Genomic DNA, 27,426 nt, shown 5'->3' on the forward strand with positions numbered 1-27,426 from the left:
GTCCTTGATGATCTTCTAGATGGTAGCGGGATGAACAGGCTGTGGCTCGAGAGGCTGAGGTCCTTGATGATCTTCTTGGCCTTCCTGTGACATCGGGTGTGTGCCCCCCGGTGATGTGTTGGGCTGACCGCACCACCCTCTGGAGAGCCCTGCTGCTGCAGACGGTGCAATTGCCGTACCAGGCGGCGAAACAGCCCGACAGGATGCTCTCAATGGTGGATCTCTAGAAGTTTGTAATGGTCTTAGGGGCCGAGCCAAACCTCTTTTGCCTCCTGAGGTTGTAGAGGAGCTGTTGCGTCTTCTTCGCCACACTGTCAGTGTGGAGGCAACATTTCAGGTCCTCAATGATGTGCACACAGAGGAACTTGAAGCTCTTGACCCTCTACACTGCGGCTCCGAAAGATGTGGATGGGAGCATGCTCTCTCTGTTGTCTCCTGTCGTCCACGATCAGCTCCTTTATTTTGTTGACTTTGAGGGAGAGGTTATTTTCCTGGCACCACCTTGCCAGGGCCCTCACCTCCTCCCTGTAGGCTGTCTCATCGTTGTTGGTAATATGGCCTACTAATGTTGTGTTGACAGCAAACTTGATGATTGATTTGGAGATGTGAAGCAAATGTTTGCTGTGTGTGTGGACGTGTTTAACTAGTCTTGTGGGGACCAAAAGTTACGAGCTATGGTTAGTTTTAGAGTTAGGAGCTACGGTTAGTTTTAGAGTGAGGGTTAGGAGCTGGGTTAAGGTTAGGTTTTTTGTTTAGGGTTAAGAGTACAGGTTACGGTAACTAGGTTTTGAATGGGACTGAATTATGTGTGAGGCTGTTAACACATAGGGAAAGTAATGAATGAACTCAGAACAGGAAAATCATCCAGAATGCAAATAGAGAGAGAGGCCGTGGAGAGAGAAAAAGACATGGGGAGAGTGTGTGAGCAGAGCAAGCATGCAGGCAGAGTGTGAGCAGAGCTAGCATGCAGGTAGAGTGTGAGCAGAGCTAGCATGCAGGCAGAGTATGAGCAGAGCAAGCATGCAGGCAGAGTGTGAGCAGAGCTAGCATGCAGGCAGAGTGTGAGCAGAGCTAGCATGCAGGCAGAGTGTGAGCAGAGCTAGCATGCAGGCAGTGTGAGCAGAGCTAGCATGCAGGCAGAGTGTGAGCAGAGCTAGCATGCAGGCAGTGTGAGCAGAGCTAGCATGCAGGCAGAGTGTGAGCAGAGCTAGCATGCAGGCAGTGTGTGGGTGACTAGAGAGGGGGGGAGAAAAGGAGACATCGTGCCAGACCCAGTGTGCCCCCTTCTAGAGAAAGGGACTGCGGTGGGTGGGTTTCATAACAACACGGCTCCACACCGCCCACGCAGGGTAGTGACCGCTGCGATTGGTGGACTCCAGCCAAAGCAAACAGTGATTGGCAGACTCAGGCTTTCCAAAAAAGCATAACCAACCGTGTAACCAGGCAACAGTGGGGAAATCAGCTCAAAGAATAACCGGGTCAAGAGCTGCGTCAGGTAGATCAGTGTTTTGTACTGTTACCTCACCCTGCTGCTGAGAGAGTTACCTCACCCTGCTGCTGAGAGAGTTACCTCACCCTGCTGCTGAGAGAGTTACCTCACCCTGCTGCTGAGAGAGTTACCTCACCCTGCTGCTGAGAGAGTTACCTCACCCTGCTGCTGAGAGAGTTACCTCACCCTGCTGCTGAGAGAGTTACCTCACCCTGCTGCTGAGAGAGTTACCTCACCCTGCTGCTGAGAGTTACCTCACCCTGCTGCTGAGAGTTACCTCACCCTGCTACTGAGAGTTACCTCACCCTGCTGCTGAGAGTTACCTCACCCTGCTGCTGAGAGTTACCTCACCCTGCTACTGAGAGTTACCTCAACTCAGAGAGAGGTTTTTAAAACTTTTAAAAACTTAAACACACACTCTTTCTGTCAGGTGTAGCGTACTATTTTGTAGCATACTATCAAACACACACACTCTCTGTGGATCATACTGTATTCTCCTGTCCCTTCCTGCAGCTGAGTTACCTCAACTCACAGAGAGACAAGTTTGAAAGTTTGGGTAGACCTTCTGCACAATCACCACCAACATTGTCAGATTCAGATTATTAGTTAAACTCCGACTTCACGCTCACACACAGCGGTTGACCCAGTGTGTTACCGTTGTAAACACCCCTGAAGCATTCAGTGAAACCACACACCCCTGAAGGAAGAGAACGGTGTTGTTTACTCCTGATCTACAGAAAACTTCCCTTCACACCAGAAGCACGGCTTTAACAGGGCTGAGGGGGCTTTGTCGGTTCTAGTGATTGTGGTTCTATGGATGTGACACAGATCTGTTGACGGCTGAGAGAAGCTACACTGTTAGAAGCTAGAGGATCATGTATCAGCTCAGAGAGAAGCTACACTGTTAGAAGCTAGAGGATCATGTATCAGCTCAGAGAGAAGCTACACTGTTAGAAGCTAGAGGATCATGTATCAGCTCAGAGAGAAGCTACACTGTTAGAAGCTAGAGGATCATGTATCAGCTCAGAGAGAAGCTACACTGTTAGAAGCTAGAGGATCATGTATCAGCTCAGAGAGAAGCTACACTGTTAGAAGCTAGAGGATCATGTATCAGCTCAGAGAGAAGCTACACTGTTAGAAGCTAGAGGATCATGTATCAGCTCAGAGAGAAGCTACACTGTTAGAAGCTAGAGGATCATGTATCAGCTCAGAGAGAAGCTACACTGTTAGAAGCTAGAGGATCATGTATCAGCTCAGAGAGAAGCTACACTGTTAGAAGCTAGAGGATCATGTATCAGCTCAGAGAGAAGCTACACTGTTAGAAGCTAGAGGATCATGTATCAGCTCAGAGAGAAGCTACACTGTTAGAAGCTAGAGGATCATGTATCAGCTCAGAGAGAAGCTACACTGTTAGAAGCTAGAGGATCATGTATCAGCTCAGAGAGAAGCTACACTGTTAGAAGCTAGAGGATCATGTATCAGCTCAGAGAGAAGCTACACTGTTAAAAGCTAGAGGATCATGTATCAGCTCAGAGAGAAGCTACACTGTTAGAAGCTAGAGGATCATGTGTCAGCTCTGAGAGAAGCTACACTGTTAGAAGCTAGAGGATCATGTAACAAACTTGTTACAAAGACATCTTACACTTGACCCCCTTCACACACAGACACACAGGTGCACACACACTTCTCCATCTGCTCTTTAGTTTAAGAGACAGCGATCTATAGCCTTTTTATAGAACACAGACATTCAGTACCACAGTCAGATACAACTCCTCTCACTCGAGGTCAGGTCAGCTTGCTCAAGAGTGAAGGCAAGTCCACTCATGCAAGCACGTGCACATGCACACGACAGATTTCCCCCCGAAATCTCGGTTGGAGGACTCTTGGAAGGCTCAAAATGGGATTCGTGAAAACCTGGGAACTTTGGAACAGTTTCTAGAATTTCTTCACCCCAATGATGGATCAGTAAAAGGTCATGGAGGGGTTAACTCATACGTCTGTGTGTGTATGTGTGTGTGTGTGTGTGTGTGTGTGTGTGTGTTGGGGTTAACTCACATTCTCGTGTTTCATGTGTTTCAGGAGCCTTAGTTCTCTGTAGGTCCTCTTAGCGTGGATAATTGACTGGAACGGCCTGGACAGCTTCTTTACCGCCATCTTCTGCCCAGACTTCACGTCATACGACGAGCTGCAGTATTGAAGAGCACGCACACACACACACACACACACACACACACACACACACACACACACACACACACACACACACACACACACACACACACACACACGCACACACGCACACACACACACACGATACCTTACGACATGGTAATGACAACATTCATATCATTCCTGATATCACATGAAATTCCTGTTATAACATTCATGACATGTTGTACATCAATAATTCAACACTAACATGGCTTTTATTCCGTGTGTGTATGCTACTTTCAACCAAACTTTTAATTCAACAATGATGTAATATTGTGTGAAGAGGCGCTGTAAACATGGGACCTGGAGAGGTCACGCCCAGAAATATGCTCCTTTTATTCTCTGTCCCCAACGCACTAGACGACCAGTCCGTATAGCCTTTAGCCATACCCTTATCCTACTCCTCTGTTCCTCTGGTGATGTAGAGGTTAACCCAGGCCCTGTAGCCCCCAGTTCCACTCCTATTCCCCAGGCGCTATCATTTGTTGACTTCTGTAACCGTAAAAGACTTGGTTTCATGCATGTTAACATTAGAAGCCTCCTCCATAAGTTTGTTTTACTCACTGCTTTAGCACACTCTGCTAACCCTGATGTCCTTGCCGTGTCTGAATCCTGGCTTAGGAAGGCCACCAAAAATCTTGAGATTTCCATCCCCAACTACAACATTTTCCCCCCAAGATAGAACTGCCAAAGGGGGTGGAGTTGCAATCTACTGCAGAGATAGCATGACAGAACTCTGCAGGCTATCCAGGTCTGTGCCCAAACAGTTCGATCTTCTACTTTTAAAAACCCATCTCTCTTCAATGCCATACAACTCTCCTTCCGCTGCCTCCAACTGCTCTTAAATGCAAGTAAAACTAAATGCATGCTCTTCAACCGATCGCTGCCCGCACCTGCCCGCCCGTCCAGCATCACTACTCTGGACGGTTCTTATTTAGAATATGTGGACAACTACAAATACCTGGGTGTCTGGTTAGACTGTAAACTCTCCTAGCCTCCAACACTCAGCAAATTGGATGTAGTCTATCACAGTGCCAACCGTTTTGTTTATATCTCCCTCTCTAACTTTAAGCACCAGCTGTCAGAGCAACTTACCGATCACTGCACCTGTACACAGCCCATCTGTAAATAGCCCACCCAACTACCTCATCCCCATATTGTTGTTTATTTTTTGCTCCTTTACACCCGTGTCTCTACTTGAACATTCATCTTCTGCACATCTATCACTCCAGTGTTTAATTGCAAAATAATTACAATTTAGCAACTATGGCATATGTATTGCCTTACCTCCCTAATCTTACCTCATTTGCACACACTGTATATATATTTTTCTATTGTGTTATTGACTGTACATATGTTTATCCCATGTGTAACTACATATGTTTATCCCATGTGTAACTACATATGTTTATCCCATGTGTAACTACATATGTTTATCCCATGTGTAACTACATATGTTTATCCCTACATTTATCCCATGTGTAACTACATATGTTTATCCCATGTGTAACTACATATGTTTATCCCATGTGTAACTACATATGTTTATCCCATGTGTAACTACATATGTTTATCCCATGTGTATGTGTAACTACATATGTTTATCCCATGTGTAACTACATATGTTTATCCCATGTGTAACTACATATGTTTATCCCATGTGTTTATCCCCCATGTGTAACTACATATGTTTATCCCATGTGTAACTACATATGTTTATCCCATGTGTAACTACATATGTTTATCCCATGTGTAACTACATATGTTTATCCCATGTGTAACTACATATGTTTATCCCATGTGTAACTACATATGTTTATCCCATGTGTAACTACATATGTTTATCCCATGTAACTACATATGTTTATCCCATGTGTAACTACATATGTTTATCCCATGTGTAACTACATATGTTTATCCCATGTGTAACTACATATGTTTATCCCATGTGTAACTACATATGTTTATCCCATGTGTAACTACATATGTTTATCCCATGTGTAACTACATATGTTTATCCCATGTGTAACTACATATGTTTATCCCATGTGTAACTACATATGTTTATCCCATGTGTAACTACATATGTTTATCCCATGTGTAACTACATATGTTTATATCCCCCATGTGTAACTACATATGTTTATCCCATGTGTAACTACATATGTTTATCCCATGTGTAACTACATATGTTTATCCCATGTGTAACTACATATGTTTATCCCATGTGTAACTACATATGTTTATCCCATGTGTAACTACATATGTTTATCCCTACATATGTTTATCCCATGTAACTACATATGTTTATCCCATGTGTAACTACATATGTTTATCCCATGTGTAACTACATATGTTTATCCCATGTGTAACTACATATGTTTATCCCATGTGTAACTACATATGTTTATCCCATGTGTAACTACATATGTTTATCCCATGTGTAACTACATATGTTTATCCCATGTGTAACATATGTTTATCCCATGTGTAACTACATATGTTTATCCCATGTGTAACTACATATGTTTATCCCATGTGTAACTACATATGTTTATCCCATGTGTAACTACATATGTTTATCCCATGTGTAACTACATATGTTTATCCCATGTGTAACTACATATGTTTATCCCATGTACATATGTTTATCCCATGTTTATCCCATGTGTAACTACATATGTTTATCCCATGTGTAACTACATATGTTTATCCCATGTGTAACTACATATGTTTATCCCATGTGTAACTACATATGTTTATCCCATGTGTAACTACATATGTTTATCCCATGTGTAACTACATATGTTTATCCCATGTGTAACTACATATGTTTATCCCATGTGTAACTACATATGTTTATCCCATGTGTAACTACATATGTTTATCCCATGTGTAACTACATATGTTTATCCCATGTGTAACTACATATGTTTATCCCATGTGTAACTACATATGTTTATCCCATGTGTAACTACATATGTTTATCCCATGTGTAACTACATATGTTTATCCCATGTGTAACTACATATGTTTATCCCATGTGTAACTACATATGTTTATCCCATGTGTAACTACATATGTTTATCCCATGTGTAACTACATATGTTTATCCCATGTGTAACTACATATGTTTATCCCATGTGTAACTACATATGTTTATCCCATGTGTAACTACATATGTTTATCCCATGTGTAACTACATATGTTTATCCCATGTGTAACTACATATGTTTATCCCATGTGTAACTACATATGTTTATCCCATGTGTAACTACATATGTTTATCCCATGTGTAACTACATATGTTTATCCCATGTTTATCCCATGTAACTACATTTGTTTATCCCATGTGTAACTACATATGTTTATCCCATGTGTAACTACATATGTTTATCCCATGTGTAACTACATATGTTTATCCCATGTGTAACTACATATGTTTATCCCATGTGTAACTACATATGTTTATCCCATGTGTAACCATGTGTAACTACATATGTTTATCCCATGTGTAACTACATATGTTTATCCCATGTGTAACTACATATGTTTATCCCATGTGTAACTACATATGTTTATCCCATGTGTAACTACATATGTTTATCCCATGTGTAACTACATATGTTTATCCCATGTGTTTATCCCATGTGTAACTACATATGTTTATCCCATGTGTAACTACATATGTTTATCCCATGTGTAACTACATATGTTTATCCCATGTGTAACTACATATGTTTATCCCATGTGTAACTACATATGTTTATCCCATGTGTAACTACATATGTTTATCCCATGTGTAACTACATATGTTTATCCCATGTGTAACTACATATGTTTATCCCATGTGTAACTACATATGTTTATCCCATGTGTAACTACATATGTTTATCCCATGTGTAACTACATATGTTTATCCCATGTGTAACTACATATGTTTATCCCATGTGTAACCCATAACATATGTTTATCCCATGTGTAACTACCCATATGTTTATCCCATGTGTAACTACATATGTTTATCCCATGTGTAACTACATATGTTTATCCCATGTGTAACTACATATGTTTATCCCATGTGTAACTACATATGTTTATCCCATGTGTAACTATGTTTAACTACATATGTTTATCTACATATGTGTAACTACATATGTTTATCCCATGTGTAACTACATATGTTTATCCCATGTGTAACTACATATGTTTATCCCATGTGTAACTACATATGTTTATCCCATGTGTAACTACATATGTTTATCCCATGTGTAACTACATATGTTTATCCCATGTGTAACTACATATGTTTATCCCATGTAACTACATATGTTTATCCCATGTGTAACTACATATGTTTATCCCATGTGTAACTACATATGTTTATCCCTATGTTTATCCCATGTAACTACATATGTTTATCCCATGTGTAACTATATGTTTATCCCATGTGTAACTACATATGTTTATCCCATGTGTAACTATAGATCTTTTATCCCATGTGTAACTTTTTTATCCTATGTCTATTTCCATGAACTGTTTATCCCATTGTAACTACATATTTTATCCATGTGTAACCCATGTGTTTTATTTGTGTCTACACTGTGTAACTTTGTTTATCCCATTTATCTTGGCCAGGTCTACAGTTGTAAATGAGAACTTGTTTATCCCATGGCCTACATACCTGGTTAAATAAACTACCTATGTTTATCCCATGTGTAACTGCTGTTTGTTTATTCCATGTAACACATGGGACCTGGAGAGGTGCTGTACACATGGGACCTGGAGAGGTGCTGTACACATGGGACCTGGAGAGGTGCTGTACACATGGGACCTGGAGAGGTGCTGTACACATGGGACCTGGAGAGGTGCTGTACACATGGGACCTGGAGAGGTGCTGTACACATGGGACCTGGAGAGGTGCTGTACACATGGGACCTGGAGAGGTGCTGTACACATGGGACCTGGAGAGGTGCTGTACACAGTTTCTCAAAACTCCCCTGATTTCTCCCCCTTCTACCACCTACACAGTCTCTTCCCCAACCCACCTCCCGACTGATCTTTGAAACAACAATGGGTCTCCCTACTAGGTTGCCATGGCAGCAGGAGCTGGCGTGGTCAGAATTCTGTGAAATGGTTTTTTCCAGGAAGTCGTAAGTAGGGCAGTAGTTGTAACATTCAGAGTGCCATAAACACACTTCTACCGCACACTAGAGCAAACAAACATTGGCTACAAAACCCAGGCAACAACATTTTAGGGAATCATACTCTGGTAGGCCAGGAGAGAGATATGCTTCTGGCTGGTTGCTGGTCATTGACCCTTTCCTAATTCTGTTCTGCTTATGGGCTATATTCAGGGAGGCTCGTTATTGCACTTAGTTTCATCATAGGGTAATGAGATCGTACGTCCAGACCGGCCTGTTAGTTCTGCAGATTGCCTACTGCTTTGTAGATGGATGGTGTCCTGTGTGTGTGTGTGTGTGTGTGTGTGTGTGTGTCAGACTCTCAGCATTGTTGTCTGTGTCCTGTAGTCTCCTCAGCCATTAAGCAGGCTAAAGAAGGCAGTGCCACTCAGCCAGCGCCTGCATGCAGTGAAACACCAAACGCTCCTCATGTTAGATTATCTGAGATGGTCGATCATGTTGTATGTGTATGTTTGAAAGAACATGTCTGACCGTCTGTAGGGGAGATTCTTGGGGCAACCTTTGACCTACCAAACTGACAGATGAGATACAACATGGTCTATCAACACATGGTTTTAGTATACGTTAACAGCTACAGCTACTGCACCCGTCTCATAACAATCCCATCAGCTCCTGACCATCCGGTTCCTATAGCAGCTGACTGTTAACAGATTACAGCACCACTGTAACAGGAAATACAGTGATGTCACTATCCATGGGGAGCCAGAGCTGACCATCTGGCAGTCAGAGTCTCTAGAAGCTCCTACTTTACTGGTCTCAATGGGGCCAATCATAACTTGCACCTAAAGTCACATTTTTCACTCACCTAGTCTCCCATTGACAGTGATGCTTTAGGATTTGCCCCTTTGTTATGTTACTGTCTGCTAAGAGGTGGATGTGACGGATAGTGACTCTGCTTCATCAGGACAGTCCATACGTACAACAGTAACCAGGCTTGGCTGTAACACACACGCGGGGCTTGGCTGTAACACACACGCGGGGCTTGGCTGTAACACACACGCGGGGCTTGGCTGTAACACACACGCGGGGCTTGGCTGTAACACACACGCGGGGCTTGGCTGTAACACACACAGGGCTTGGCTGTAACACACACGCGGGGCTTGGCTGTAACACACACGGGGCTTGGCTGTAACACACACGGGGCTTGGCTGTAACACACACAGGGCTTGGCTGTAACACACACGGGGCTTGGCTGTAACACACACGGGGCTTGGCTGTAACACACACGGGGCTTGGCTGTAACACACACGGGGCTTGGCTGTAACACACACGGGGCTTGGCTGTAACACACACGAGGCTTGGCTGTAACACACACGAGGCTTGGCTGTAACACACGAGGCTTGGCTGTAACACACACGGGGCTTGGCTGTAACACACACGGGGCTTGGCTGTGCTCCCTGCTACAGTAATTCCTCAGCATGTCCACACCCTGAGACTGAACAGAGAGTACAGAGAGCAGAGGTTGAGTGGGTGTTAAACCTGCCCTGCCCATCTGAGTCTCACACACACACACACACACACACACACACACACACACACACACACACACACACACACACACACACACACACACACACACACACACACACACACACACACACACACACACACACACACACGATTTGTATCAGTGATATATTGGGGCAGTGACAGCTATGGCATGTCTCCTGACAAACACTTTCCTATAAACTACCTCTCTATATATACACACCATGTTGCCAAATACAGACACTGTTGCGTTTCCCCTTCAAATACCAAGGAAGCAAGTTCCTAGGAAGAAGTCTGACATGTATAGGAGCTGCTTTCTTTTCTGAGAGTAAACTTGCTACCACAACTACACACCCATGTGGTCATGTTCAAGAAAGCAGAGGCCTATCATGGGTTGTCTCGTCTCCACTGTTTACTTTCCATAATGAATTAATGTGATTTTGGGAAGCTTCAATCAGTGTAGATGAAGGAGAGGAGACAGGTTTAAGAAAGATTTTTAAGCCTTGAGACAATTGAGACATGTATTGTGTTTGTGTGCCACTTGAAGGCTGAATGGGCAAGACAAAATATCTAAGTGTCTTTGAACAGGGTATGATAGAAGGTACCAGGCGTACCGGTTTGTGTCAAGAACTGCAATGCTGCTGGGTTTGTCACACTCAACAGTTTCCTGTGTGTATCAAGAATGGTCCACCACCCAAAGGACATCCAGTCAAATTAACTGTGGGAAGCATTGGAGTCAACATGGGTCAGCATTCCTGTGGAACGCTTTTGACACCTTGTAGAGTCCATGCCCCGACTAATTGAGGCTCTTCTGAAGACAGAAGTGTGGAGGGGGTGCAACTTAACGTTAAGAATAACTCTGAACACTCTTTTAATAAACTTGCATAGACAACCAACCAATTCCTGGATGGCTTCCACCTTCTGAGAACAGATCAGGAATAAAGTGAGGTCTGAGATGGGAGTGGTTTTCTCAGGATGACTTTGAGAGTGACAGATGGGGTAAAATCTAGCATGCTTAACATGGTGCTTTTACATTCCTCCAAGCAGGCAGAGGTCAAACTGAGGCCTAGGAGGGGGGGACAGCCAAGCGGCAGGAACAAAGGCATACATACATTAACTCTGACTGGCTGAAAGGCTGGCATTCCACGTTGTTGTGTTGTGCTGCGCATATGATAAGATCACTACAATGTGTTAAAGTGGTTCCTGGTATGTTAGATCACTCCAGGTGACGTGAGATCTGATCATCTGAATAGCAGGACGGCAAAAAAGAAAACCTGGAACACAGCCAAAGAGTGACTGGACTGGACTGACCAACAGTCTGGCAGGGCGACCAACTGACTGGCCTGACCAACAGTCTGGCAGGGCGACCGACTGACTGGACTGACCAACAGTCTGGCAGGGCGACCGACTGACTGGACTGACCAACAGTCTGGCAGGGCGACCGACTGACTGGACTGACCAACAGTCTGGCAGGGCGACCGACTGACTGGACTGACCAACAGTCTGGCAGGGCGACTGACTGACCAACAGTCTGGCAGGGCGACCGACTGACTGGACTGACCAACAGTCTGGCAGGGCGACCAACTGACTGGACTGACCAACAGTCTGACAGGGCGACCAACTGACTGGACTGACCAACAGTCTGGCAGGGCGACCGACTGACTGGACTGACCAACAGTCTGGCAGGGCGACCGACTGACTGGACTGACCAACAGCCTGGCAGGGCGACTGACTGACCAACAGTCTGGCAGGGCGACCGACTGACTGGACTGACCAACAGTCTGGCAGGGCGACCAACTGACTGGACTGACCAACAGTCTGACAGGGCGACCAACTGACTGGACTGACCAACAGTCTGGCAGGGCGACCGACTGACTGGACTGACCAACAGTCTGACAGGGCGACCAACTGACTGGACTGACCAACAGTCTGGCAGGGCGACCGACTGACTGGACTGACCAACAGTCTGGCAGGGCGACCGACTGACTGGACTGACCAACAGTCTGGCAGGGCGACCGACTGACTGGACTGACCAACAGTCTGGCAGGGCGACTGACTGACCAACAGTCTGGCAGGGCGACCGACTGACTGGACTGACCAACAGTCTGGCAGGGCGACCAACTGACTGGACTGACCAACAGTCTGACAGGGCGACCAACTGACTGGACTGACCAACAGTCTGGCAGGGCGACCGACTGACTGGACTGACCAACAGTCTGGCAGGGCGACCAACTGACTGGACTGACCAACAGTCTGACAGGGCGACCAACTGACTGGACTGACCAACAGTCTGACAGGGCGACCGACTGACTGGACTGACCAACAGTCTGGCAGGTCGACCGACTGACTGGACTGACCAACAGTCTGGCAAGGCGACCAACTGACTGGCCTGACCAACAGTCTGGCAGGGCGACCGACTGACTGGACTGACCAACAGTCTGGCAGGGCGACCAACTGACTGGACTGACCAACAGTCTGGCAGGGCGACCGACTGACTGGACTGACCAACAGTCTGGCAGGGCGACCAACTGACTGGACTGACCAACAGTCTGGCAGGGCGACCGACTGACTGGACTGACCAACAGTCTGGCAGGGCGACCAACTGACTGGACTGACCAACAGTCTGACAGGGCGACCAACTGACTGGACTGACCAACAGTCTGGCAGGGCGACCAACTGACTGGACTGACCAACAGTCTGACAGGGCGACCAACTGACTGGACTGACCAACAGTCTGGCAGGGACTGGACTACCAACAGTCTGGCACTGACTGGACTGACCAACAGTCTGACAGGGCGACCAACTGACTGGACTGACCAACAGTCTGACAGGGCGACCACTGGACTGACTGGGGCGACCAACTGACTGGACCAACAGTCTGGCAGGGCGACCGACTGACTGGACTGACCAACAGTCTGACAGGGCGACCGACCACCACTGACTGGACTGACCAACAGTCTGACAGGGCGACCAACTGACTGACCAACAGTCTGGCAGGGCTGACCACCAACAGTCTGACAGGGCGACCAACTGACTGGACTGACCAACAGTCTGACAGGGCGACCGACTGACTGGACTGACCAACAGTCTGACAGGGCGACCGACTGACTGGACTGACCAACAGTCTGGCAGGGCGACCGACTGACTGGACTGACCAACAGTCTGACAGGGCGACCGACTGACTGGACTGACCAACAGTCTGGCAGGGCGACCGACTGACTGGACTGACCAACAGTCTGACAGGGCGACCAACTGACTGGACTGACCAACAGTCTGACAGGGCGACCGACTGACTGGACTGACCAACAGTCTGGCAGGGCGACCAACTGACTGGACTGACCAACAGTCTGGCAGGGCGACCAACTGACTGGACTGACCAACAGTCTGGCAGGGCGACCGACTGACTGGACTGACCAACAGTCTGACAGGGCGACCAACTGACTGGACTGACCAACAGTCTGACAGGGCGACCAACTGACTGGACTGACCAACAGTCTGGCAGGGCGACCAACTGACTGGACTGACCAACAGTCTGGGGCAGACTGGACTGACCAGTCTGACAGGGCTGACTGGACTGACCAACAGTCTGACAGGGCGACCAACTGACTGGAACAGTCTGAGGGCCCGAACTGGAGACCAACAGTCTGACAGGGCGACCGACTGACTGGACTGACCAACAGTCTGGCAGGGCGACCGACTGACTGGACTGACCAACAGTCTGACAGGGCGACCAACTGACTGTGCGAACGACTGATTGACAACTAACTGAGTGGAGACAGGACGACAGGAACTGACCCATGGAAGAAGTCTAATGTTGCATGCACACATACTGTGAAATGCCTTTCTTGCAAACTCAAACCCAACAATGCAATAATCAAATCAAACTTTATTTGTCACATGCGCCAAATACAACAGCTATTTGTGAAAGGCTTTACTGACAAGCCCTGAACCAACAATGTAGTTCAAGAAAGAGTTAAGAAAAAATATTTACCAAATTAACTAAAGTAAAAAATAACAAAAAGTAACACAATAAAATAACAATAAGGAGGCTATATACACTGAGTCAGTGTGTGGGGGTACAGGTTAGTAATGAGACTATATACAGGGGGTATGGGTACTGAGTCAGTGTGTGGGGGTACAGGTTAGTAATGAGACTATATACAGGGGGTATGGGTACTGAGTCAGTGTGTGGGGGTACAGGTTAGTAATGAGACTATATACAGGGGGTATGGGTACTGAGTCAGTGTGTGGGGGTACAGGTTAGTAATGAGACTATATACAGGGGGTATGGGTACTGAGTCAGTGTGTGGGGGTACAGGTTAGTAATGAGACTATATACAGGGGGTATGCGTACTGAGTCAGTGTGTGGGGGTACAGGTTAGTAATGAGACTATATACAGGGGGTATGGGTACTGAGTCAGTGTGTGGGGGTACAGGTTAGTAATGAGACTATATACAGGGGGTATGGGTACTGAGTCAGTGTGTGGGGGTACAGGTTAGTAATGAGACTATATACAGGGGGTATGCGTACTGAGTCAGTGTGTGGGGGTACAGGTTAGTTGAGGTAATTTGTACATGTAGGAAGGGGTAAAGTGACTATGCATAGATAATAAACAGGGAGTAGCAGCAGTGTAAAAATAAGTGTGTGTGTGTGTGTGTGTGTGTGTGGGGGGGGGGGCAATGTAAATAGTCTGAGTGGCCATTTGATTAATTGTTCAGCAGTCTTCTGGCTTGGGGGTAGAGGCTGTGAGGCACTGCAAGCTGTGCCACTAGAGATTCTGGATTTGAGTCCAGACTGTCGCAGCCGGAAGAGCCATGGGGTGGCGCACAATTGGCCCAGCGCCGTGCGGGTCACAGGAGGGTTACGCCGGCAGGGAGTCCTTGGCCCATCGGACACTAGCGACTCCTGTGGTGGGCCGGGCACAGTGCACGCTGACACGGTCGCCAGGTGTACGGTGTTTCCTCTGACACATTGGTGCAGCTGGTTAAGTGAGCATTGTGTTTCGACCTTCGCCTCTCCCGAGTCCATACAGGAGTTGCAGCGATGAGACGAGACTAACTACCAATTGGATAAAACGACATTGGGGAGAAAAAGGGGTCAAATTAAAAAATAAGCTGTTAAGGAGCCTTTTGGTCCTAGACTTGGCGCTCTGGTACCGCTTGCCTTGTGGTAGCAGAGCCTTGTGGTAGCAGAGCCTTGTGGTAGCAGCAGTATTATGGCTTGGGGGTAGAAGCTGTTAAGGAGCCTTTTGGTCCTAGACTTGGCGCTCTGGTACCGCTTGCCTTGTGGTAGCAGAGCCTTGTGGTAGCAGAGCCTTGTGGTAGCAGCAGTATTATAGCTTGGGAGTAGAAGCTGTTAAGGAGCCTTTTGGTCCTAGACTTGGCGCTCTGGTACCGCTTGCCGTATAACAATGTAATACTAAATATAACAAGGTAGAATAAAACACACCAGATTTAAAAATAAGAAGAACACAAAGTATGTAAGCATACTTTATACAGAGTCAGTTTCAGTAGCATATTTACAATGTGCAGGGATATTGGTTAGTATGTATAGAGGCAAGGTGACTCGGCATCAGGATATATGATAAACATAACACCATGATGATTGTATGCGAGTGGGTGTGTGTAGAGTCAGTATAAATGTTGGTGCATATTATGTGTGTGTGAGCAAATGATGGAGTGAGTGTTTGTGTGTATGAGTGAGTGTGCAGGGCCGTGTGAGGTGTGCAGGGCCGTGTGAGGTGTGCAGGGCCGTGTGAGGTGTGCAGGGCCGTGTGAGGTGTGCAGGGCCGTGTGAGGTGTGCAGGGCCGTGTGAGGTGCGCAGGGCCGTGTGAGTGTGCAGGGCCGTGTGAGTGCGTAAGGCCGTGTGAGTGTGCAGGGCCGTGTGAGTGCGTAAGGCCGTGTGAGGTGTGCAGGGCCGTGTGAGTGCGTAAGGCCGTGTGAGTGTGCAGGGCCGTGTGAGTGCGTAAGGCCGTGTGAGTGTGCAGGGCCGTGTGAGTGTGCAGGGCCGTGTGAGTGTGTAGGGCCGTGTGAGTGCGCAGGGCCGTGTGAGTGTGTAAGGCCGTGTGAGTGTGCAGGGCCGTGTGAGTGCGCAGGGCCGTGTGAGTGCGTAGGGCCGTGTGAGTGCGTAAGGCCGTGTGAGTGTGCAGGGCCGTGTGAGTGTGCAGGGCCGTGTGAGTGCGTAGGGCCGTGTGAGTGCGTAGGGACGTGTGAGTGCGTAGGGACGTGTGAGTACGCAGGGCCGTGTGAGTGCGTAGGGCCGTGTGAGTGCGTAGGGCCGTGTGAGTACGCAGGGCCGTGTGAGTGTGCAGGGCCGTGTGAGTGTGTAGGGCCGTGTGAGTGCGCAGGGCCGTGTGAGTGTGTAAGGCCGTGTGAGTGTGCAGGGCCGTGTGAGTGCGTAGGGCCGTGTGAGTGCGTAGGGCCGTGTGAGTACGCAGGGCCGTGTGAGTGTGCAGGGCCGTGTGAGTGTGCAGGGCCGTGTGAGTGTGTAGGGCCGTGTGAGTGCGCAGGGCCGTGTGAGTGTGTAAGGCCGTGTGAGTGTGCAGGGCCGTGTGAGTGTGTAAGGCCGTGTGAGTGTGTAAGGCCGTGTGAGTGTGCAGGGCCGTGTGAGTGTGTAAGGCCGTGTGAGTGTGCAGTGCCGTGTGAGTGCGTAAGGCCGTGTGAGTGTGTAAGGCCGTGTGAGTGTGTAAGGCCGTGTGAGTGTGTAAGGCCGTGTGAGTGCGCAGGGCCGTGTGAGTGTGCAGGGCCGTGTGAGTGTGCAAGGCCGTGTGAGTGTGCAAGGCCGTGTGAGTGTGTGAGTGTGTAAGGCCGTGTGAGTGTTTAGGGCCGTGTGAGTGTGTAGGGCCGTGTGAGTGTGCAGGGCCGTATGAGTGTGTGAGTGTGTAAGGCCGTGTGAGTGTGTAGGGCCGTGTGAGTGTGTAGGGCCGTGTGAGTGTGCAGGGCCGTGTGAGTGTGTGAGTGTGTAAGGCCGTGTGAGTGTGTAGGGCCGTGTGAGTGTGTAGGGCCGTGTGAGTGTGTAGGGCCGTATGAGTGCGTAGGGCCGTGTGAGTGCGTAGGGCCGTGTGAGTGCGTAGGGCCGTGTGAGTGCGTAGGGCTGTCTGAGTGTGCAGAGCCGTGTGAGTGTGTAAGGCCGTGTGAGTGTGCAAAGGTTGTGTGAGTGTGCAGGGCCGTGTGAGTGTGCAGGGCCGTGTGAGTGCGTAGGGCCGTGTGAGTGCGTAGGGCCGTGTGAGTGTGCAGGGCCGTGTGAGTGTGTGAGTGTGTAAGGCCGTGTGAGTGTGTAGGGCCGTGTGAGTGTGTAGGGCCGTGTGAGTGTGTAGGGCCGTGTGAGTGCGGAGGGCCGTGTGAGTGTGCAAGGCCGTGTGAGTGTGTAAGGCCGTGTGAGTGTGTAAGGCCGTGTGAGTGTGTAAGGCCGTGTGAGGGTGCAAGGCCGTGTGAGTGTGCAAGGCCGTGTGAGTGTGTTAGGCCGTGAGAGTGTGCACAGAGACTAATAAAGAACCAAGGTCAACTCAGATAGTCTCTGTAGCCATTTGTTAGCTATTTAGTAGCCTTATGGTTTGGGGATAGAAGTTGTTCAGGAGCCTGTTGGTGTCAGACTTAATACACCGGTACCGCTTGCCGTGCGGAAGCAGAGAGAACAGTCTGTGGCTGGAGTCTAACGATTTTCCCCAGGCCTTCCTTTCACACCGCCTGATATAGAGGTCCTGGATGAGGCAGGGAGCTCAGCCCCAGTGACATACTGGGCTGTCTGCACATCCCCTCTGTAGTGCCATGCGATCTAGGGTTGTGGTATTGCCATACCAAGCGGTGATGCGCAGACAGTCAAGATGCTCTCAGTGGTGTAGCTGGATAACGTTTTGAGGATTTGAGGGCCCAAGCCAAACCTTTTCAACCTCCTGAGGGGGAAGGTCACACCTTCTGTGCACGTGGATCCTTTTAAGTTCTTAGTGATTTGAACAGCCAAGACAACTGGGAGGAGGTAGAGTTAGTCTATTAATACCTCACTACTCTCCCATTATACTGTTTCCTACTGCCTCTCTCACCACTGCATTAAATCAGTATACATCTGCTGTGTCCAGGAGAGCAGAGAGATGCAGCAGGTCATCAACATGTGGTTATCATACTGAGAGAGACATTCTGAGGTTAGCTAACCTAACATTAAATTAAGCCTTGCAGCTACCCTTACTACTATCCCTAAACATCTCATATATTTCCTAATCAGTTCAGTTGCTTCTCACTTTCTGATGATAAATCGCCCTTAACATAGTCTTTTATAGAATGACCACCCAGTGACAGACAGTCAAAGCATCATTCTCCAACTGAAAGCAAAATGAGACATCTGCAGCTGCGACTGTACAAAACAACCCAGTAGTGACACACACACTTATCCTGTCCAGAAGAGAAAATAACTATTCTCGAAGGGCACGAGGATTAAGTAATAATAGTACATATAATGAGGTATTCTTGTCAAAGGGACATTGAATAGGATGACTAAACTAAATCAGTGCTGAGGAGTCTAGGCTACCTAAGCTTGAGGCTATGACTCATCCCTGTAGACACAATGGGTAATTATGACATCATTCTAGAATCCCCCCCCAAAGTCTGAGCCAAATGTTTCTTAAATGTTGTATTACTATTGGACATCAACAACTAAACACACCAGGAAATCAGCTCCAAGTCATTTTAATTGAGGAAATCTTGTCAAGTATTCCCACGCATAACAGGGTGACTTGATTGTATACAAATGTAAGCCTCTGCCCGAATACCATGTGACTTACTGTCAGTCACACACACTGCTGGCTTGGAGTGGAGTACTAGAACGAACATGCATGGATGGATGTTAAAGGAGGCACAGGGCTATTGGGCACAGGGGTGATGTAACTAGAAGCTTAAGTTCAGTTTCAGTCACTTTAAGCTTACATACAGGCGCAAAGCACAATGAATTAGCCAAGATCAAGAAACATAATGTGGGACAAATCTAATAGCCTATGTATGTATAGCTTGTAAAAACCATGCAGAAAATGTTGTTCCATTTAGAACACTAATCAATTTTATGACCCTAGTCATTCAGCAGACGCTCTTATATGGAACAATTTACAGGAGCAATTAGGGTTAAGTGCCATGCTCAAAAAGCACGCACATCGGCAGTTTTTCCATCAAGTCGGCTCGGGGATTCGAACCAGCAAGATACAGACGTCACAGTTGAAAACACACTTATTTTTATCCAACATTTTGGAGATAGACACCAGAACCATATAGGCTACACATTCTGATTCTACAATCTTGACAGATGATGCATTAGCTTTGTTGTTTGTGTGCTGCTGGCAACGACATGCGATACGTGCGTGCACTCATTGGCACACTGCGTTCTCACGGATAAATAGGCTGTTAACGATAACAATCTGCACCATTTAACACATTCCTCGAAAACTATTCCGATTGTGCCTTAATGTTTACTTGAGAGTCAATAGTGAATAGCCTTTCTTCTGTCAGCTAAACTTCTCGCAAATGACAATCTATTTTTGTTTACAGGATGTTGTGCACCATGACAAACATCCCCGTCAAACAAAAATGTTTCGATCAGCACAAAAACAAAGATAATCCGAGACAAACCCGAGGCACCCCGAAACGTGCGTAGGACAACCATCTGGTTTGAGTAACATTAGTCGAATAAATTGTTACACTGGCTGAAACTTTGTAGATTCCCTGCACGATTTGTGATTTGATGCATATTGCTACACTGATGCTATCGTTTATTGGTAGATCATCACAGTAGATTGAGCAAGTTTTGGATTTCCCCAGGCCCTATAACTATGGGGTTGGGCGTTAGGTTAAACCTCAGCCAACTCTGATATTTGTTATGCAACAGTCAACTCTATAGTCCTCTGAGATATTGTTATAATGCACGGTATTTACCAGACTGATCCATAGGCTCCAGAGCCGACCGGGGACAGGGATTGATACCGCTCCGGGACCTCCCATATCGTTTTGTTCAGCTCCTGTCTGTAGAAAGTGGGTCTCTCCTCGTGAGACATTCCTGCAGAATTCAGAGACTACGAGACAAACAAGCCAGTCGTAACTTCGGTTTCCTCCTTCGCGTGGCAGTAGAGCCTCTCTGAAAACTAAAAACTCAATACAACGAGAACTATTGTTGACCCAACCGATACATAAATTGGATGTCGCGCATTCCGGGCAGTGCAACTGTGCAAACGTTATCCCGTGCACTATATATGAGGACGTCTCTTTGAGGACAGCAGACTCCTAAAACAACACGTTCGATCAGCGAGCTATAGTAGATTTTCCCTCTATGCAGATTCCAATCTGTTTCTTGTGTTGAAGAGGACATAAACTGAACATAATTCTCGCTCCCTCAAAGACGAAGCGCGCTCCCGTCCCGATTCCCACTTCTCGCGCGATTTGAGTTCGGTAGCTGGGGAAATCCCGCTGTGGGGATTCCTGATCTCTTTTTACTGCAGGCTACGTAATATGTTGACATTAATTACATAGCCCTGTGAAATAGAGTGATTGATATTTGCGCGTTGCCACAATATATATATATATTAAATCACAAATCTTATGATGACCAAACCCTTCAAAGTGTATGATTCCTTATTATCGTGATGGTCCTCCTATATTTTGAATTGCCCCGGGACAAGCATTCTGCATTCATTTTTACTTGCAGTAAGAGTAGGTATTAACTGTTCGTTTAATTCGTTAATAAGTACTGATTAGCCTATGTATCCTATACGTTTATATCAAAGACACTCATTACACCCTATTTCTTTTGCTATATATACTGAACAAAAATGTAAATGCAACCTGCAAAGTGTTGGTCCCATGTTTCACGAGCTGAAATAAAAGATCCCAGAAATGTTCCATATGCACAAAAAGCTGGTTTCTCTCCAATTGTGTCAGGAAGCTGATTAAACAGCATGATCATTACACAGGTGCACTTTGTGCTGAGGACAATAAAAGCCCCTGACGAAACCCAACATTATGCCACAGTTTTTGAGGGAGCGTGCAATTGGCATGCTGACTGCAGGAATGTCCAACAGAGCTCTTGCCAGAGAATTGAACGTTCAAATCAATTCAATTCAATTCAATTCAAGGGCTTTATTGGCATGGGAAACATGTGTTAACATTGCCAAAGCAAGCGAGGTAGATAGTGAAATAAACAATAGAAATTAACAGTAAACATTACACATACAGAAGTTTCAAAACAATAAAGACATTACAAATGTCACATTATATATATATATATATATATATATATATATATATATATATATATATATATACAGTGTTTTAACAATGTACAAATGGTAAAGGACACAAGATAAAATAAATAAACATAAATATGGGTTGTATTTACAATGGTGTGTGTTCTTCACTGGTGGCAACAGGTCACAAATCTTGCTGCTGTGATGGCACACTGTGTAATTTCACCCAGTAGATATGGGAGTTTTTCAAAATTGGATTTGTTTTCGATTTCTTTGTGGATCTGTGTAATCTGAGGGAAATGTGTCTCTCTAATATGGTCATACATTGGGCAGGAGGTTAGGAAGTGCAGCTCAGTTTCTAATTTAAGCCGCCTCCAATGTCATTTCAGAGAATTTGGCAGTATGTCCAACCGGCCTCACAACCACAGACCAGGTGTTACCACGTGTAACGGATGTGAAATAGCTAGCTCGTTAGCGGTGGTGCGCGCTAAATAGCGTTTCAATCGGTGACGTCACTTGTTCTGAGGCCTTGAAGTAGTCGTTCCCCTTGCTCTGCGAGGGCCGCGGCTTTTGTGGAGCGATGTGTAACAATGCTTCGTGGTGTGACTGTTGTTGATGTGTGCAGAGGGTACGGTCTAAAGTTATACTGTTACACACACAAGCCCTAGCTTCTTCACCTCTCTATAATTTCTGTAATAAAGAGCTTTTGTGGGGAAAATTAATTCTGATTGGCTGGGCCTGGCTCCCCTACCCCTGCCCTGTCATGTGAAACCCATTAGCATCTAATACATTTATTTCAATTGACTGATTTCCTTATATTGAACTCAATAAAATCATTGAAATTGTTGCAGGTTTCGTTTATATTTGATACACAACTGGCTGGGACATAAGACCACCTTTGAGGTCTGACACTATTTGACAAACTTTGATTTTGGAGTGGATTGTCCCTTTTAATGTGGAGGAGACCATCGATTACAAATTCAAATGTTGAAATACTTAATAAAAAACATTACACACACAGTTGGCCTCTGTTCCTAACAATATCCGAGTTCCATTGCTCTGTCCTGATGAATCCGGATACGTCGCTTGATTGGTCATCCTGGCTGCTGCCTGTCACAGGGAAGGGAGGACAACATTTAACAACATGGATGATTGAAAATACCTGAGAATTCGACACAGTCTTGGATAACAGCAAACTGCAAACATGACAAATGGTCAGTTTGATGAGACGTGTGTCATTTTATAGGTAATCTTGCAGGAGATGCACTGTTTTGAAAGGAAAGAAGTAGACATTGGCTGTCTGGCTGGACGGACGTTAGTTAAGCTCTGATTCCATTTCTGCTACTTTTGTAACTAGCATAGATTTCTGGTGACGTGGCTGCAGACCGTCGCCAGCCAACATCAATTAGATAACGTTTGGATTTATTAACATAAAAAGTGCATGGTCAATTTGGAACCAAAAACGAGTTATGGGCAAGGATACGTCCAGTTGGTGGCTATCTAACGTTAGCTATAGGCCAGTATTGGAGTGAAGGAGCCTAATGGGACCTGTTCTGTTTAAATGGCGAATTGGCTCTGGAAGCCTAAACAGCCGAATACTCCCATCTAAACGGGAATCGATTCTAGAAACAACCCTCTACTTTCACATCACATCACATACATCATCAACAACAACAAAACAAATTCAGCGGTTACTGTACACTGTTTTAACAGTTGCAGTCAACACTATTTTACATTTCCAACACATTTATGGTGTCTGTCTTCCGTTGACACAAAGGTGTCCGGAGAAGCAGATAACGAATAAGCACAGGTACAATAGTCCACTCACGTCTTCTCCGTAAACAAGCGCTGTAACATGGACATATGGGAACCCTACTCCTATCAAGCTGTGTGTCAATATTTAGTTTTTTGAAAAATTATTTCTCGCCCATATTATAGATACGATCCATATGCTCCCAAACCTTACCGCAAGCGATGCGTGTTAATGTTCAGACCGAACATTTAGGCTCTTACCAAAACCCTTTACAGAAGACTCGTTTGTCCAATGACGCTTGTGTAATGGAACTGAGACTTGATCAAGGGCTAGCTGTATCTGGCTAGTTTGCTATCTACCTACCTATCTATGTGATGTTTGGTGGCCAGTTTACTGACTCCTACAGCCATCTATGCAACACTGCTTTTGTACATTATATTAACATAAGTGACAATTGTTTGTAATGGTATCTAGCTGTGGTTCCACACAGGTATCAAGTGTAGCCTAGCTGTCGAACAGGTTTAATTGGCAATGTTGTTTTTTTTACCATTGCTGTAGACCTCAACGTTATTGTGTGCCAGCTACATCAAGATGCAATCTGTCAAACTATTGTTGTCGTTGAAATATTCAACTATCCTAAGTAATGCTAGTTCATCTTTGAATATTGAATGACCAGCCATGTGTACAGATGTCATCTTCAAACCAAATTCTTATTATTTTCTCTTCTCCACCCGTCAGTGTACTCGTTCGATGGGATTGTGGTGTTTGGGCTTCTGTACATCTGTACGTGTGCGTACCTCAAGAAGGTGCCTCGCTTAAACAGTTGGCTACTTTCTGAGAAGAAGGGAGTGTGGGGGGTGTTCTATAAAGGTAAGACCTCAATCAATCTGTCATCTATGTAATAGAACAATGGAAAATAAATACTGGTTATGTGTTTCTGACTACAATCAAAGAGCTATGCTACAGCTTCACCACAGTGAAGCAGAGAGGTCCACTACTACAGCTTCACCACAGTGAAGCAGAGAGGTCCACTACTACAGCTTCACCACAGTGAAGCAGAGGTTCACTACTACAGCTTCACCACAGTGAACCAGAGAGGTTCACTACTACAGCTTCACCACAGTGAAGCAGAGAGGTTCACTACTACAGCTTCACCACAGTGAAGCAGAGAGGTCCACTACTACAGCTTCACCACAGTGAAGCAGAGAGGTCCACTACTACAGCTTCACCATAGTCTGAAGTAGAGAGGTTCTCTACTACAGCTTCACCATAGTCTGAAGTAGAGAGGTTCACTACTACAGCTTCACCATAGTCTGAAGTAGAGAGGTCCACTACTACAGCTTCACCATAGTCTGAAGCAGAGAGGTTCACTACTACAGCTTCACCATAGTCTGAAGCAGAGAGGTCCACTACTACAGCTTCACCATAGTCTGAAGCAGAGATGTCCACTACTACAGCTTCACCATAGTCTGAAGCAGAGAGGTTCACTACTACAGCTTCACCATAGTCTGAAGCAGAGAGGTCCACTACTACAGCTTCACCATAGTCTGAAGCAGAGAGGTCCACTACTACAGCGTCACCATAGTCTGAAGCAGAGAGGTCCACTACTACAGCTTCACCATAGTCTGAAGCAGAGAGGTCCACTACTACAGCTTCACCATATACCAATTTGTAAGTCGCTCTGGATAAGAGCGTCTGCTAAATGACTTAAATGTAAATGTAAATGTAATAGTCTGAAGCAGAGAGGTCCACTACTACAGCTTCACCATAGTCTGAAGCAGAGACTGTCTGTCTTTTTTTCTCCCTTGTTCTCTCTCCCACTCTTATCTTCCTGTTTCTCTCTGTCCATCTCTCCACTCTGTATCCCTCTCCTCAATCTCACTCTTCCTCTCTCCCCCTCTATCTTCTTCTGACTCTCTTTCTCTCTCTGTCTTTCTGCCTCTCAGCTGCAGTGATTGGGACCAGACTCCACCATGCTGTGGCTATAACCTGTCTGTCGATGGCATTGTACCTCGTTTTCTTAAAGTGACAGCGTCAGTCTGGACTGAGATGGACTGATCCAGGGCAGGCTTGGCTGGGCTTTGCAGAGCTGGATTGGGCTGCACTGGGTTGCCACCCATGGAAACTTAGGACCGTGTGCCCCCAGAACACCAATTCATTCACCCAGTAACCTCAAAGGACATGTATAAAGGACAAGCTAATACTGCCCCCAGGTGGTGATAAAGATCCCAGTCACTCTCTGCACTCTTCTACACCTGTGTGCGTCCCAAAAACATCTCCTTTCTCCTGAAGTGAGCACTCGTTCACTACACCCCACATATAAAAGCATTGGATTGGGGTTGGCATGGGGCTAGGACGTTTCCATATACCAGTGATTTCTGTTCAGAGATTATGAAGGGGAGTGTTCAAGTGCACATTTAGGGAGAAAGGAGAGACGACAGGGACGCAGGCATTGTATCCATCCCTGCACGACACCACCGGCACCCAGTTAAACCTGTGCTTTCTGTACACATCCCATTAGAACACGGTTTGTCAATCTATTCTCCAGGGGCACATTTTTGTCTTAGCTCAGCACTAACACATCATTTCCCTCCATGTCTTTTTCCCCACACCAAATACACACACAACAATTTATAGACAAACAGAAACAACTACGACATTTCCCGTGCCCAGACCCGCATGCTCACACACCCATCCCTAGTGCCTGCATTGTTTGCCACATGGCCTGAAACGGCACCATTTTGTTTCTCTGTAGCCCACGCACTTTCAATATTCAAATAATAAATCATAGATATTTCCATTGTGTTAATGATGGTGGATTGATTCATTTCCAAGTTTTTAGTATGTGTTTTTCAAGATGAGAATTACCAAACCCATCGGGTATCTCACTAAACCCCCAAATGCATATCTTGAAATATGCCGACAGACACGTTCAACGGATTTAACAATATTTAACTTTTTTTTTTACTAGGCAAGTCAGTTAAGAAAAAATCTTATTTACAATGACTGCCTACCCCCTCAGCCAAACTTTCCCCTAACCCGGACCACGCTGGGCCAATTGTGCGCTGCCCTATGGGACTCACAGGCGATTGTGACACAGCCTGGGAACGAACCAGGGTCTGTAGTGATGCCTCTACCACTGCAATGCAGTGACTTAGACCGGTGCGCCACTCGGGAGGCCTGGGAGGCTTCTGTATATGCATGATGATCAGTCATGATAGCTGATGTCGGTGGTTTATGACAACTAACTTAACTCTGCCATCATGGCACGAACCAGTTATATGTGGCCGTGAGCCTGCTGGAGGTCAGCCATCAGTGTGTCAAGCCAATTAGCTGACCCAAACAATGGTCTATACAGGGACAGTGGCTTTTTTTTCTCATTCTGATATTATGTTTTACCAGGCTCACAATATACTGTACTTATAATAATTAATTTGCTCTCTCACTCTCTCACTCTCTGTGTGAGCAGTTGCAACACCGGTTTCCCTTGAAAAGAGAGGGATGGATGATTAGACGTAATCACATTTGACCTGCATAGGGCTGTAAACTGCACCTGTTCAACATGTCACAACATTCACTGCTGCTGCTGCTCAAAGCTACTGCCGAGTCCACTCTCAGAGGAGAGAGAGCTTCTTCTGAAGACAACACCAACATTTTGCTTTGAAGTGTGTGCATGTCTGTTTGAAAGAGAACGTGTACCAGAATTAAGATCTATCAAGATAATACATGCTTTCTTCTCTCAGAGCAGCAGTCTATCTAAAATGTGACTGTAAAACTGCGCACAGATAAGGCTGTTCTTTTAGGATGTACTGTACGGTGCATTCAGAAAGTATTCAGACCCCTTGACTTTTTTCCACATTTTGTTACGTTACAAACTTATTCTAAAATGTATCAAATAAAAAATGTTCCTCAACAATCTACACACAATACCCCATAATGACCAAATGATACGTTTTTAGAAATGTATAAAAAATAACAAATACCTTATTTACATAAGTATTCAGACCCTTTGAGACTCGAAATAGAGCTCAGGTGCATCCTGTTTCCGTGGATCATCCTTGAGA

At 46.0% G+C, this 27,426-nt stretch overlaps 2 protein-coding genes across 2 annotated transcripts in view; one reads left to right on the forward strand and one right to left on the reverse strand.

The window, feature by feature from the left end:
• LOC118389610 (mitogen-activated protein kinase 14A-like) overlaps positions 1–20,809 on the reverse strand; it is a 45,138-nt gene extending 24,329 nt beyond the window's left edge. Inside the window, exons 1-2 of the mRNA XM_052526476.1 lie at positions 20,306–20,809; positions 3,545–3,674 (exon numbers count right to left, since the gene is read on the reverse strand). Coding sequence (XP_052382436.1) covers positions 3,545–3,674; positions 20,306–20,424 — 249 coding nt within the window. The 5' untranslated portion in view covers positions 20,425–20,809. The remainder of the gene's footprint in view (positions 1–3,544; positions 3,675–20,305) is intronic.
• Positions 20,810–22,682: 1,873 nt separating this feature from the next.
• LOC118388199 (protein kish-B) lies at positions 22,683–26,171 on the forward strand. The gene is made up of 3 exons (XM_035777016.2): positions 22,683–22,823; positions 24,101–24,232; positions 25,309–26,171. The coding sequence occupies exons 1-3, from the start codon at positions 22,814–22,816 to the stop codon at positions 25,389–25,391; spliced, it is 225 nt and encodes a 74-aa protein (XP_035632909.1). The 5' UTR covers positions 22,683–22,813; the 3' UTR covers positions 25,392–26,171.
• The last annotated feature ends 1,255 nt before the right edge of the window (positions 26,172–27,426 follow it).

This window comes from Oncorhynchus keta, chromosome 10 (genome assembly GCF_023373465.1).
Source record: "Oncorhynchus keta strain PuntledgeMale-10-30-2019 chromosome 10, Oket_V2, whole genome shotgun sequence".
In the NCBI taxonomy this organism is placed as follows: domain Eukaryota; kingdom Metazoa; phylum Chordata; class Actinopteri; order Salmoniformes; family Salmonidae; genus Oncorhynchus; species Oncorhynchus keta.